This window comes from Melopsittacus undulatus, chromosome 3, assembly GCF_012275295.1.
Source record: "Melopsittacus undulatus isolate bMelUnd1 chromosome 3, bMelUnd1.mat.Z, whole genome shotgun sequence".
Classification (NCBI taxonomy): Eukaryota; Metazoa; Chordata; class Aves; order Psittaciformes; family Psittaculidae; genus Melopsittacus; species Melopsittacus undulatus.
Window position 1 is genome coordinate 113,595 of NC_047529.1, and position 12,287 is coordinate 125,881.

At 45.3% G+C, this 12,287-nt stretch overlaps 1 protein-coding gene across 1 annotated transcript in view; it reads right to left on the reverse strand.

The window, feature by feature from the left end:
• Positions 1–1,391: 1,391 nt before the first annotated feature.
• Positions 1,392–12,287, reverse strand: part of SLC24A3 (solute carrier family 24 member 3) — a 155,339-nt gene continuing 144,443 nt past the window's right edge. The window contains exons 16-17 of the mRNA XM_034061044.1: positions 2,918–2,983; positions 1,392–1,541 (exon numbers count right to left, since the gene is read on the reverse strand). Coding sequence (XP_033916935.1) covers positions 1,392–1,541; positions 2,918–2,983 — 216 coding nt within the window. The remainder of the gene's footprint in view (positions 1,542–2,917; positions 2,984–12,287) is intronic.

Below are 12,287 nucleotides of genomic sequence, written 5' to 3' on the forward strand. Positions count from 1 at the left end.
AATACAAATGAAGCTGTGATAGTGTTTTCCATGGGGTGGAATCTGCCTGCATATTAATACAGAATTATACAAAATCTAGCAGGGATATTGGAACAATGAATAGTTAAACTTTCACAATAACTTAAGATCTGTGAGCGAGTCTGCATTGAAGATATTCCACATTCTAAAAAGTGCCATGTCTCTCTGTGTCTTCCTCCTTCCCAAAGGAGGGGCGATGAATCTGCTTGATTTGTTACCAGGTAAGTTCAACTGCTTAAGAAGACAAATATCTGGCCAGGTCCAGTGTATTCTTTAAAGAACGGCAAATTATGACTTCAGTAACTATATCTGTGCAAAATATGCCTCTTTCCTTTTAAAGAAACCAGTGTCTGTAACTCAGAAAAGTTCCAACATTTACTTATCTCCTTCTCAGAATGAGTAAGACATGAACTATTAAATCCCCCCAAAACAAGAAATCTGATGGAGCAGAGAAAGTTTTGACCTTCCATTTCCATGTGCAGACCATTAAAAACCAGGACATTTCATTGGCAGCCCTCCAGGGCTGGCAATCAAACTATTGCTTGGAAATACCATGAACACCCTACTAATAAAACTCCAATGTCAGTAATAAAATGGTAGCAGTGTTTACCCTCCGAATCCGTGTTTGCTTTGCATTCCTCATCATACCTGTACAAGTTTCATTATTTATGGTCAAAAGTCATTGTCTGTTGCCTCGACAATCTTCTTTTAAAATGCATTAAATCCATTCATATGCTGAGTACCTTGAATTGTATTCCCATATTACACTGCCCTGTGACCTTTGGATCATTACAGGAGGCCCAGCACACAGAAGGAGAAGATGCAAGAGAAGATCTTGATCTCTGGCAATTAAAAAACAAAACCAAAAAAACCCCTTCCCACCCCTCAAACCCCAGAACACAGTTAAAAAAAAAAAGGAATAAGACAAAAACCAACCAAACAAAAAAAATCCCATGATTCTCCTCAAAAATCAGCCCCTGTAGAATGTATCTCTTCTGCATTACAGCAGTAGTCTTAAGTCATAAATTAGATTAGTCTTCCATCAAATAACTTAAAAAGAAGAAATAACTGTAGCAGACCAGTTTTGCCTGGCTTGACGCCAGTTAGCAGCCAGTTCATCCCAGTCACACTGCTCAATAACTGAGCTAGGGAATCACATGAATATTGAAAAAAATAATCTTCACATCGATGCAGGATTTGTCCAGGTTGCAGGGAGTCAGGAACAGGGCAGACCTAGACGGGGCCACAGGTCCTATGAACAGTGAGCAGGATATACGTCACGACTTGGAGATGCACCGCGTTCAGGAGATGCCAGCCGTGGTTTGTATTGCACAGGTAAAAAGGAAGTTCCTCCCAACAGTCTGCCACCTATATTAGTGATCTCTGCACATGGGCAAGTTCACAAAAGTGAAAACATTGAATTCTGTCATGATGGAGAAACACAGGAAGATGCCATAAAGGGAAAGGCACACACACCCTAGCTTCTTATCCAGTTTCCATTTGTTCATGTGGACGCCAAAAACCTACAATAAACACAGAGTAAGCCACCACAGCAGGAACGTTTTGAACAGAGGTTTAAATTACATCTCAATTACAGGAACACAAAGGTGACTGCACCCCTACTGATTATGGTCACCTGGAAGCAATCACAATGCGAGTTCTGCAGCACGTGAGCTGAAGACCACAGGTGAAGTAAATCAGAGTAGCCCCCCACAGTCATTGAAGCCCCACTGACTTAGGTCACTCTGAGCCCTGGCTCAAGGGCCTTAAGTTTCTGCAATGAATTTAATTTTGACAAGAACTATCCCATTTAATTCAGAAATGTTTTCAAAGGCCAGATCCCCTTTTCTTCACTCAAAATGTTTTACATGCCCCTCTGCTTCTCAGTCTGGAGCCACAGAGTCTAAGGCTTAGTTTGCTCTCACACAAACCTCATGAAAAATTAAAGTCTTGTGTATGTGAGAACTATTGGTGTGCAATGCCCAGGGGGACTCCAGGAGGATAAGAGAAGGCTGAGTGGAGACCTCAGAGAAGCCTTCCAGTATCTGAAGAGGGGCTACAAGGATGCTGGGGACGGACTCTTCATTAAGGACTGTAGTGACAGGACAAGGGGTAATGGGTTCAAATTTAGGGTAAGTTCAGATTGGATATAAGGAAGAAATTCTTTCCTGTAAGGGTGGTGAGGCACTGGAATGGGTTACCCATGGAAGTTGTGAGTGTTCCATCCCTGGTGGTGTTCAAGGCCAGGTTGGACAGAGCCTTGGATGACATGGTTTATTGTGAGGTGTCCCTGCCCATGGCAGGGGGGTTGGAACTGGATGATCTTAAGGTCCTTTCCAACCCTAACTGTTCTATGATTCTATGACTCCCCACAGAAGCTGGTCTCAAGATTTGGAAGATGTCACAGAAATTCTCTTCTCCTTATAATTTCTAATCTGCTGTGCTGGACATGGGCAGGTCAGGAAACATGAGGCATGGATTTCAAGAGAAACGCTGTCATGCCTAGGCACTATTTATTCTGGCTGGTGTTGCAGTTCAGATGGTTCTTACAGAGAGCCAAAGCAAATTGTACAGCATTCTGTCTTCCTGTCCAACAGGAGAATGGATCTTGTAATAAATCAAGGGATCTGGTCCAACTTTAGCATGAGAAATAACTAATGCATCTCTTGGGCTCCTCCCATGAAAAATACACAACTATGAGAGGCATCCTGTGACAGAGACAGCTTCTGCAAAGTGCCAGATCAAGGTCTTGGGAAGTTTACAATAGGAATGACCATTCCTACCCCTTAACAACAGTCCTTGCAACCACTATTATAGCTGGAAGTGAGAAAAGAACAGGTGAAGAAACAGTCTGTAAAATTACTCTTTGGAAATGAAGAACGAAAGACCATATACATACTGTGACAAAAACAGATGCCAGCAGGAGACCGACAGAATAGATAAGTCCTCTGCTGTTTAACCGAATCTGTAAAAGAAGAAAGTTTATAAAACCATGTCACAATTAGAAGCAACAGTATTTCTCTCTGCTGATAATTCAGTAAAATCCTAAACTGTTGAGTTGCTGAACACTGGTTTGCAAGATTTAAGCTCCAATTCAGACCCATTACATCACAGATTATTTTGCATACTCCCTCTTGCCAAAGAAAGAGTACTGATAGAATAGCATCCTTAGGAGTTGACAGCATGTCAAACTGTTTCACCTCACACAGACTTTGTCATTTCTTATACTGTTACATCATGGAATTTTCTTTCTGGCACTTAACTTGCATGTGAATCCTGCAAGAATAAAGAAGGGAAAGGAATTTTTGCATTCAGTCATCAATTACTGCTTCATTGTGGATGAAAATAAACAAGGACACACACAAACATGTAATTTCTTCCCTACTCTTACTCATATCAGTGAAGAAAACAAGTCTGTATTCTCACACCCTGCACCTCAGTTGCTGCAGATGATCACTATCAGTGCAGCATGGCACACTAGCACAAGCTGAATGTAATTTAGCATGGAGGCAAACAGGGCAATAAAGGAGCCGACAAGGAGAGGTGCAGTGCTTGACCTTGTGCTCACCAACAGGGAAGGGCTCATTGGAAATGTGACTCTCCAGGGAAGTCTTGGATGCAGTGATCACGAGATGGATGAATTCAAGGTCCTCAGGACAGTGAGAAGAGCGTGCAGTAAGCTCACTGCCCTGGACTTCAAGAGAGCAGACTTTGGCCTCCTCAGGAACCTGCTTAGCAAGGTTCCATGGGATATAGCCCTAGAGGGCAGGGGGGCCCAAGACTCTTGGTTAATATTCAAGGATCACCTGCTACAAGCTCAGGAGTGTTGCATCCCGACTAGAAGGAAGTGCAGCAGGAGGGGAACGAGACCTCCTTGGATGGATAAGGAGCTGCTGAGGAAAATTCACATGAAAAAAGAGGCACTGGCCAAGCTGTCCAAAGAATGCCCCATCCCTGGCAGTGTTCAAGGCCAGTGTGGACAGAGCCTTGGGCTACATGGCCTAGTGTGAGGCTAGATTTCCATTTTAATTATTCTAAAAGGCAAAAAAAGCTCCCAACCTAACTCTGTGTGTCCAAAATACAAATTGAAAGGCACCTTCTCTGCTACCCTGTATGAGCAGCAGCTGTCAGGAAAGACAGATACTAGTTTACAAAAATTCCTGTATGGATTTTGGTCAGAAATTCTGTTTGACCAGTGCCTGTATCTGTAAAAACTGTCAGCATAAAATACATCAATCAGAAAGGAATCTACAGGAAAAAGAAGCAAATGAAGCAGCTGGAATTATTTTAGCATGAAAAACGTCTGAGTTCAACCTAAAATGCGTACGCTACTTCTCAGTTACATCATTAGCCTCCATAAAGCTGGCATTTCAAATGAAGACTATTCCAAAGGCCTCTGTGTCTAATCTGCTAAGGACAGTGCTTCCACAGAGAGATGTTTGAGGCTGCCTGCTTTAGACTATCTGCAAGTTTTCTCTTTGGAGGTGATTCAGGGGAACAAAAGTTACTATTAAGGATTATTCAAAACTAGAAAGTGTATGCTAATTATTTATAACACTGATCCCACACAGGCAAAGAAAATGTGGCAACCCCACTTTCAGCAGCCTAAGCACTGATTTTCCTGTGCAGTAGTATTGCATTAAAACACTGGAGTTTCACCCCAGGTTAACAGTTCTCAACTCAGGCTTAACTAGCACTGTGTCTGGACAGGGATCTTGGCTAGCCCCCACTGTTAAGTAAAGCAATTAACTAGCAATGAACCAAAATAACAAGAACTTTCCTTTAGGAAGCTTGACTATTCCCATCAAAAGACAGGATTTCCAGGGTGAGGGAAGATGTTTTCTAACACAGTTGCCACTTCCCAGTGCTTTTTGCTCTGCAAACTGGGACATTTATGAGGGTCATTGCCTATTACCTCACTCTGCCATAGGACAGCAGCCTTAAAACCTCTCCATGTACATAGCAAAGGGTGGTTTCCCTCTGCGAGCAAATGTTACTTGTGGAATGCACTTTGTCAGGAAGCTCATTTGGCTGAACTGGATACGTATCACAGCTGGACTTTCTGGAAGAAAAAGTGCAACTCCTTGGCTAAAAAACCTTGCTGGTGAGCTCAAAGCACTGTAAAAACTGAGCAGAATTCCAGACATTTCCACTGTGGCTCAAGAGGTGAGGCATGCATAGCAGCACCCTGCTGTGCCATGCAGCAGGCAGAGAAGGTACAGAAGAGGACCAAAACCATAGGTGAGAAGGGCTATAAACCAGTGAAGAGCAAACGAAAACCAACAGAAAGACAGTTGGAACAAACCAGCATTGATATAAGCCTGTCCCCAAAGCAGATTTGCTCTTGAACAGCTGGGATATAGATTCCATGGATGGGTGTGGGGTGTAATTCCAGATGCACTGGACTTGCAGTGGACATGCTGTGGAGTTACTCTATGCGCACACAAATACTCCACTTAACTTGGCTTGCTGCTTATGCACAGAACAGCTCTGGCTGGTGTGTGCAGTGAGTCCAGCTGTGTCTCATGCACTGCTTTTCTGGCACGTGCAGTGAGTCTGACCCCACTCGACTTTTGCACATGTGGAGAATGGCATATGTTCAGGCACCATGCCCAGGGTCTCTAGGCTATTTAAGACAGCCCTGGAGCAAGCTGACTTACACCAGTAAGAAATCTCCCTCATTGTAGATACGATTCCCATTTAAGCATGCTGCCCCTCCCTGTAAAGGCTTCTTGGACTAACTAACCTGAAGGATCCTTTCTGTTACTGCATTTGATTTTGGACTACCTGCTGCTGTTTCACAGATTGCCCGTAAGCCTACAGCTCTGAAAACACAGTTTTAACTGACAAACTGTTCTCACTTCTCCGGTTATCACTGTCACCTTCTTATTGTGACTCCTAACTGTGAGCACAGGAGCTCAGAAGGTTTTGAAATTTGGCATAAAAACTTAAGAAAAATGAATCTTTGATCTGACAAAGTAGGGCAGAAATCAGAGAAGCAGCCTTCCCATGAGACAACTGGCATCTCCTGCAAGAGGCAACAGGCTTTCTCCGGGTATGTGACAATGAGCAAATCCAGGGAAAAGAGATGGCAAAACATTCAAACCTCCCAGTGAGGGAGGAGATAATTTCGGTTTTTAGCAGAGCAGAAAAAGGGCCTCAAATGGAATCTTCTTATTGACAGAAGGAAAAACTCATTCTCTGTTTAAGAATAGGAAATGCTTCTTTCCCAGGAGAAAAATGTCTACAGACAAAGCATTCCCTCATACTGCAAGGAGGAAAAATCAACATTCCCAAACTCCCCTTTGAGGTTTGGCTTGTATCTAGTGGAAGAAGCACGCCAGAACACTGTGTTTTGACTAGTCATACATGAAAGGTTTAGAAGTTCAAAGTCTGCTCTGTCTGAATTGAGGCAACTCCCTGCTTCTTGTCCAGCAAATGAAAAGCTGCCACCAGCTTCAGCTATTCCCATGATACGGGACTGAGGCTGAAGCTGAACGACAGAGGAAAACCAATGGAAACTAAATAAAAGTGATTCCACTAGTTCTTTTCTAGCAGTTGCTTCAGCAAAAAGGAGCTATTGCCAAAATCCAAACTGGTTTTGCTCCAGGGTCTAAATAAAGAATCACAGAATCATAGAATAGTTAGAGTTGGAAAGGACCTTAAGATCATCTATTTCCAACCCCCCTGCCATGGGCAGGGACACCTCACACTAAACCATGGCACCCAAGGCTCTGTCCAACCTGGTCTTGAACACTGGCAGGGATGGAGCATTCACAACCTCCCTGGGCAACCCATTCCAGTGCCTCACCACCCTCACAGTAAAGAATTTCTTCCTTATAGCCAATCTAAACCTCTGCTGCTTAAGTTTCAACCCGTTACCCCTTGTCCTGTCACTACAGTCCCTAATGAAGAGTTCATCCCCAGCATTTGTGTAGCCCCCTTCAGATACTGGAAGCTGCTATGAGGTCTCCATGCAGCCTTCTCTTCTCCAGGCTGAACAGCCCCAACATTCTCAGCCTGTCTCCATACAGGAGGTGCTCCAGTCCCCTGAGCATCCTTGTGGCCTCCTCTGGACTTGTTCCAACAATTCCATGTCCTTTTTATGTTGAGGACACCAGAACTGCACACAATGCTCCAGGTGAGGTCTCATGAGAGCAGAGTAGAGGGGCAGGATCATCTCCTTTGACCTGCTGGTCACGCTCCTTTTGATGCAGCCCAGGATACGGTTGCTTTCTGGGCTGGGAGCACACACTGAAGCTGGCTCATGTTCATTTTCTCATGGAACAACACCCCCAAGTCCTTCTCCTTGGGCTGCTCTGAATCTCTTCTCTGCCCAACCTGTAGCTGTGCCTGGGATTGCTTCAACCCAGGTGTAGGACCTTGCACTTGGCATGGTTAAACTTCATGAGGTTGGCATCAGCCCACCTCACAAGTGTGTCAAGGTCCCTCTGGATGGCATTCCTGTCCTCCAGCGTATCAACAGAACCACACAGCTTGGTGCCATCGGCAAACTTGCTGAGGGCACACTCAATCCCACTGTCCATGTCACCAACAAAGATGTTGAACAAGACCAGTCCCAACACTGATCCCTGAGGGACACCACTCGTTACTGGTCTCCAGCCTGACATTGAGCCATTGACCACAACTCTTTGAGTGTGACCATCCAGCCAGTTCTTTATCCACCGAGTGCTCCACCCATCAAATTGATGTCTCTCCAATTTAGAGACAAGGATGTCATGTGGGACAGTGTCAAATGCTTTGCACAAGTCCAGGTAGATGACGTCAACTGCTCCACCCTGTCCATCAGTTCCGTAGCCCCATCATAGAAGGCCACCACATTGGTCAGGCAGGATTTCCCCTCAGTGAAGCCCTGCTGCTGTCACCAAGCACCTTGTTGTTTTTCATGTGCCCCAGCATGCCTTCCAGGAGAATCTGCTCCCAGATGTTGCCAGGCACAGAGGTGAGACTGACTGGTCTGTAATTCCCTGGGTCATCCATTTTCCCCTTCTTGAACATGGGGGTTATATTTCCCTTTTTCCAGTCATCAGGAACTTCACCTGACTGCCAGGATTTTTTAAATATGATGGCCAGTGTCTTTGCAGCTTCATTTGCCAGCTCCTTCAGGACCCGCGGATGGATTTCATCAGGTCCCATGGACCTGTGTACATTCAGGTTCTTAAGATGGTCTTGAACCAGATCCTCTCCTACAGTGGGCCAAGGTCTTCATTCTCACAGTCCTTGTGTCTGCCTTCCAAATATAAGTAAATTACTTCATTCAGGAATATCAAAGAGACTGTTGTTTTTCCAGTCCCTTGGCTGAAAATGCTGCAGATCCTCTGTCTGTCTGGCAATCTTTTTCCTGCAGTGTCCCTACCTTGCAATGGAAATTCCGTGTAAATCCTGCATTCCCCAGGTCTTCCCACAAGGCAGCTGTCTCATCTGAGCACCACACATGTGCTGCATTCCCACACGTTTTCTTCTTGGACCTTTTTTGAGACTCCTAAGAAAACATTCTTTTTTGCTCTGTATCACACAATTCATGTTGCAAAGGGTACACACCCTGGAACATGCAACATGGAGTGTTGTGCATGGACACTCAAAGTGTTAACCAATAAATGCAAGGGTTATGGTTGGAGAGTACTTCCTGCATTGTTAGGAAGGCACCAAGCACTTTTGATGTAGACACTTCTCCTCTGTCTGCTACAGTATAATCATCCCAGTATCTGCACCATGAAACCAGGGAACAAATGCACTCAATACATGCAAACTATTGCAGGAAGTTGGGGGTATTAGTTCCTAGCTTCAGTCTGCATCTGCTGCTATGCCCATCCATAGTTTTTGGGGATAAGCCAATAAATGAATCCATTAATAGCTGACAAGCTGCATAATGTTGCTGCAGTGATACCAGCACATCAGGTTGAAGATATGAATGTGACAGCCAGAATAGAGTGGCTCCCCAGAGCAAGAGGAGGAATAACATCTACAGAAGAGTAATGCTGTTGGAAGCAGAGACCCCTGCACTCAGTCACCACTCTGCTGCTATCCTCAACCTTAATGTTTGTCCCTATGAGTGGCAGATCCATTGAACCTATCCTCCCTTCTCCTTCAGAGGATGTGAGGTACAGAATGGGCAGGGAAAACACACACAGATGTTGGCTGTGAGGACATAAAGGCATACTTTGTCCTAATGTCATAAGATTTATCATACTGCCTTGGAATTAAAACTGAATAGCAAACTGGTCAGGAGCAGCAAAGCAGTGACGCTTGCTGTCTCAGTATCTGTTTCTCGAGTGTCCACTTCCCTCTGGGTTCTCTGATGTCTAACAAGGCTCACACTGGGGTTACTCCTTCTCCTTCCAGCTGCCTGTTTGCATGAAAGGAATGTAATATCTCTAAGACTTCTACCTTACTGCTGGAGCACCTCCTGCATGAAGACAGGCTGAGAAAGTTGGGGCTGTTCAGCCTGGAGAAGAGAAGCTGTTTGGAGACCTCAGAGCAGCCTTCCAGTATCTGAAGGGGGCTACAAGCATGCTGGAGAGGGACTCTTCAATGGGGACTGTAGTGATAGGACAAGGGTGATGGGTTCAAACTGAAAGAAGGGAAGTTAGATAAAACGCAGCAGTTCCTTACTGAGGGTGGTGAGGCACTGGAATGGGTTGCCCAAGGAAGCTGTGAATGCTCCATCCCTGGCAGTGTTCAAGGCCAGGTTGGACAGAGCCTTGGGCCACATGGTTTAGTGTGAGGTGTCCAAGAAGGCTGGAACTGGACGATCTGAAGGTCCTCTCCAACCCTGACTATTCTATGACTTTATGATATGATTCTAAATTTTGCTACAACTGGCTGAAGTTACCAGGCAGAGGAGTGATGGATAAACATACTATACTCCCAAATGCTGATATGAACAAATGAACCCTGCCCTTTATCCTCAGGCTCAAAATTCCTGTTCTCTAGAACACTCCTGGCTGGTGTCTGGCTCACAGCTTCTCATCCAAAAAAAAACAATTATTCCAGAGGGACGCAATTGATGGAAGCCGCAGAGCAAATGTCCTTCCACTCTGGATGTGCCAGAGCCACTGGGGAAGGATGCTTGCAAGGTTAGACAGTCAGCAACATGTCCAGGACTCAGAGCTGGAAGAGATGAGAAAGCAAACTCTTTCAAAGGTCTCTCCAGGTCCAGAGTGATGCTGCTTTTTCTCCGAAAGTCCTGCTGGCATGCTACATTAGCTATGGTTGGTAACAGAAGGCCAGAGCTGCAGCAGGAGGGTGTCCAAGTGATCTCTGAGTAGTGGTAATGGAAACTCCAGTGGGAAACACAGAGGAAGGCAGAGTGAGTGTCCAGAAACAACACTGGCTATTAAAATAACAAACATATAGTTGGGTTAGAGACTAGACATTGTAGAAACAGAAGGGATCTGATCTGGAAGCTGCTTGATATTGACTGGATCTGCCTTTCAATGGGAAAAGTGTCAGTGGCCTGGCCCAAACCAAGAACTATAGGACTGACAACTGAGTTGAAGGCAAAAGCTAAGAGTAGAGGAGGACCTTTTCTTCCTTGCACCAACACTAACATTTTTCCTGGAGAAACATCAGATGGTGCATTCTCTGTCTTGGTTTGGACTGACAGCACTGGAAGGAAGAGAATAAAAATCCAGTATTGCCCACTGATGATCACACTGAGACACTGGCTTGTGGTAACAGATAACACAGGGAGGCAGGGTGAAGGGTGCTGGAAACCAGAACTGGAAACCCCATACAGGGGTTTTTGTAAAGCACTGCCTGGTGTGTCAGCTTCCCACATCACATCATGTTCAGGCTGGGACTGTGACTGCCCTGCAGCCTCCACTTGCACGATACCTACATCTGCAGGAAAATGTTTCATTTAGAGGAGGAAAACAGAAGAAGGGGAACTTCCTTCTTGAAAACAGGTGACAGATGCTACCGAGGTGAAGCCTGAGGAGCAAAACAAGGTTTTCCCTTACTTCCTTGTAGTAAAGCTGAAACATTCATCAAGAATGGGCCTGGGAAAGGGGCAGTCCGAAGTGGGAGAGGCACTTAATCAGAATGATTATGATTAGGAACCCAGCATCAGGACATGTCTTGAGATTCACAGTTTATTTCCAGTTCTGCCACTTCCCTGTTGTGTGACCTCCAGCAGCTCCATCAGTTTCTCCTTGACAGGTCCTCTCTTGCTCTTTTCCTGTCTTATCTACCAGATAACAAGCCGTATTTTTCTCCCTCAGGCACGACCTCACAGACTAAACTTGTTTAAACAAGATGTCCGGATTCTGCATGGGGCTTCCTGTGGTTGCTGCCACATGTATGAGAGAACTACACAGTAAGAGGGACCTCACTTTCAGTACACTGATGTCTTGCAACCAACCACAAGCTTGCAGCCTGTGTCTCTGCTTAGCTCAAATGAAAACACACCACCTGTAAAATGAGCTCTGCCTACAGGGCGTTTAAGGAAGGCTCAAACAGAAGCTCATCCTACAAAGAGTGCTATAGCAGCTGAAAGCACCATTAGCAGTGAGACTGCTGTTCACATTAAGAATGAAGCACCATAAATCTTCTGGCTGGGAGCAGCTGCTTGGCTGGTTAATATGTGAAGCCACTTTACCACATGTGCCTGAGAAAGTTCAGAATGGGCAAAATCACAGCACACCACACTGCCACACATGTGTACACCACAGCCCAGGGGCAACAAGGGGAAAGGGAGCAGATCCTCTTCTCCATTTCTGGCATGTTGCTGCTCCAGACTCTGGTGGGAAGTTTCCCAGATGAAGTGAAAGAACCAATTTTACTCTGATGCCTATGAAAAGCAATTCTAATCCCTTTGTACAAGAAGTAAACGAAGAATCTTATGATCACCATTAGAGAGGCCCTGCCTCCAGCCAGGCAGAGGAGAGGAACAACTGGGTTTACCTGACTGTGTGGATCAGACGGGCTGGTATGTCAGTCCCATAGGTGTATAAGGCTCTCTTGGATACTAGTGCACAGTGTACCCTGACATCATCAAAGGGCAGAACCCATTTCTATTTCTGGAGTGACAAGGGGATCCCAACAGCTGTCTGCACCAGAGGCTGAAATCAGCCTAACTGGGAAGGAGTGGGAGAAGCTCTCCATTGTGACTGGCCTAGGGGATCCATGCATCCTTGGCATAGAATATCTCAGGAGAGAGTACTTCAAAGACCCAAAGGCTACTGATGGGCTTTTGGCAGAACTGCCTTGGAGACTGAGGAAATTGAGCAGCTGTCCACCTTGCCTGG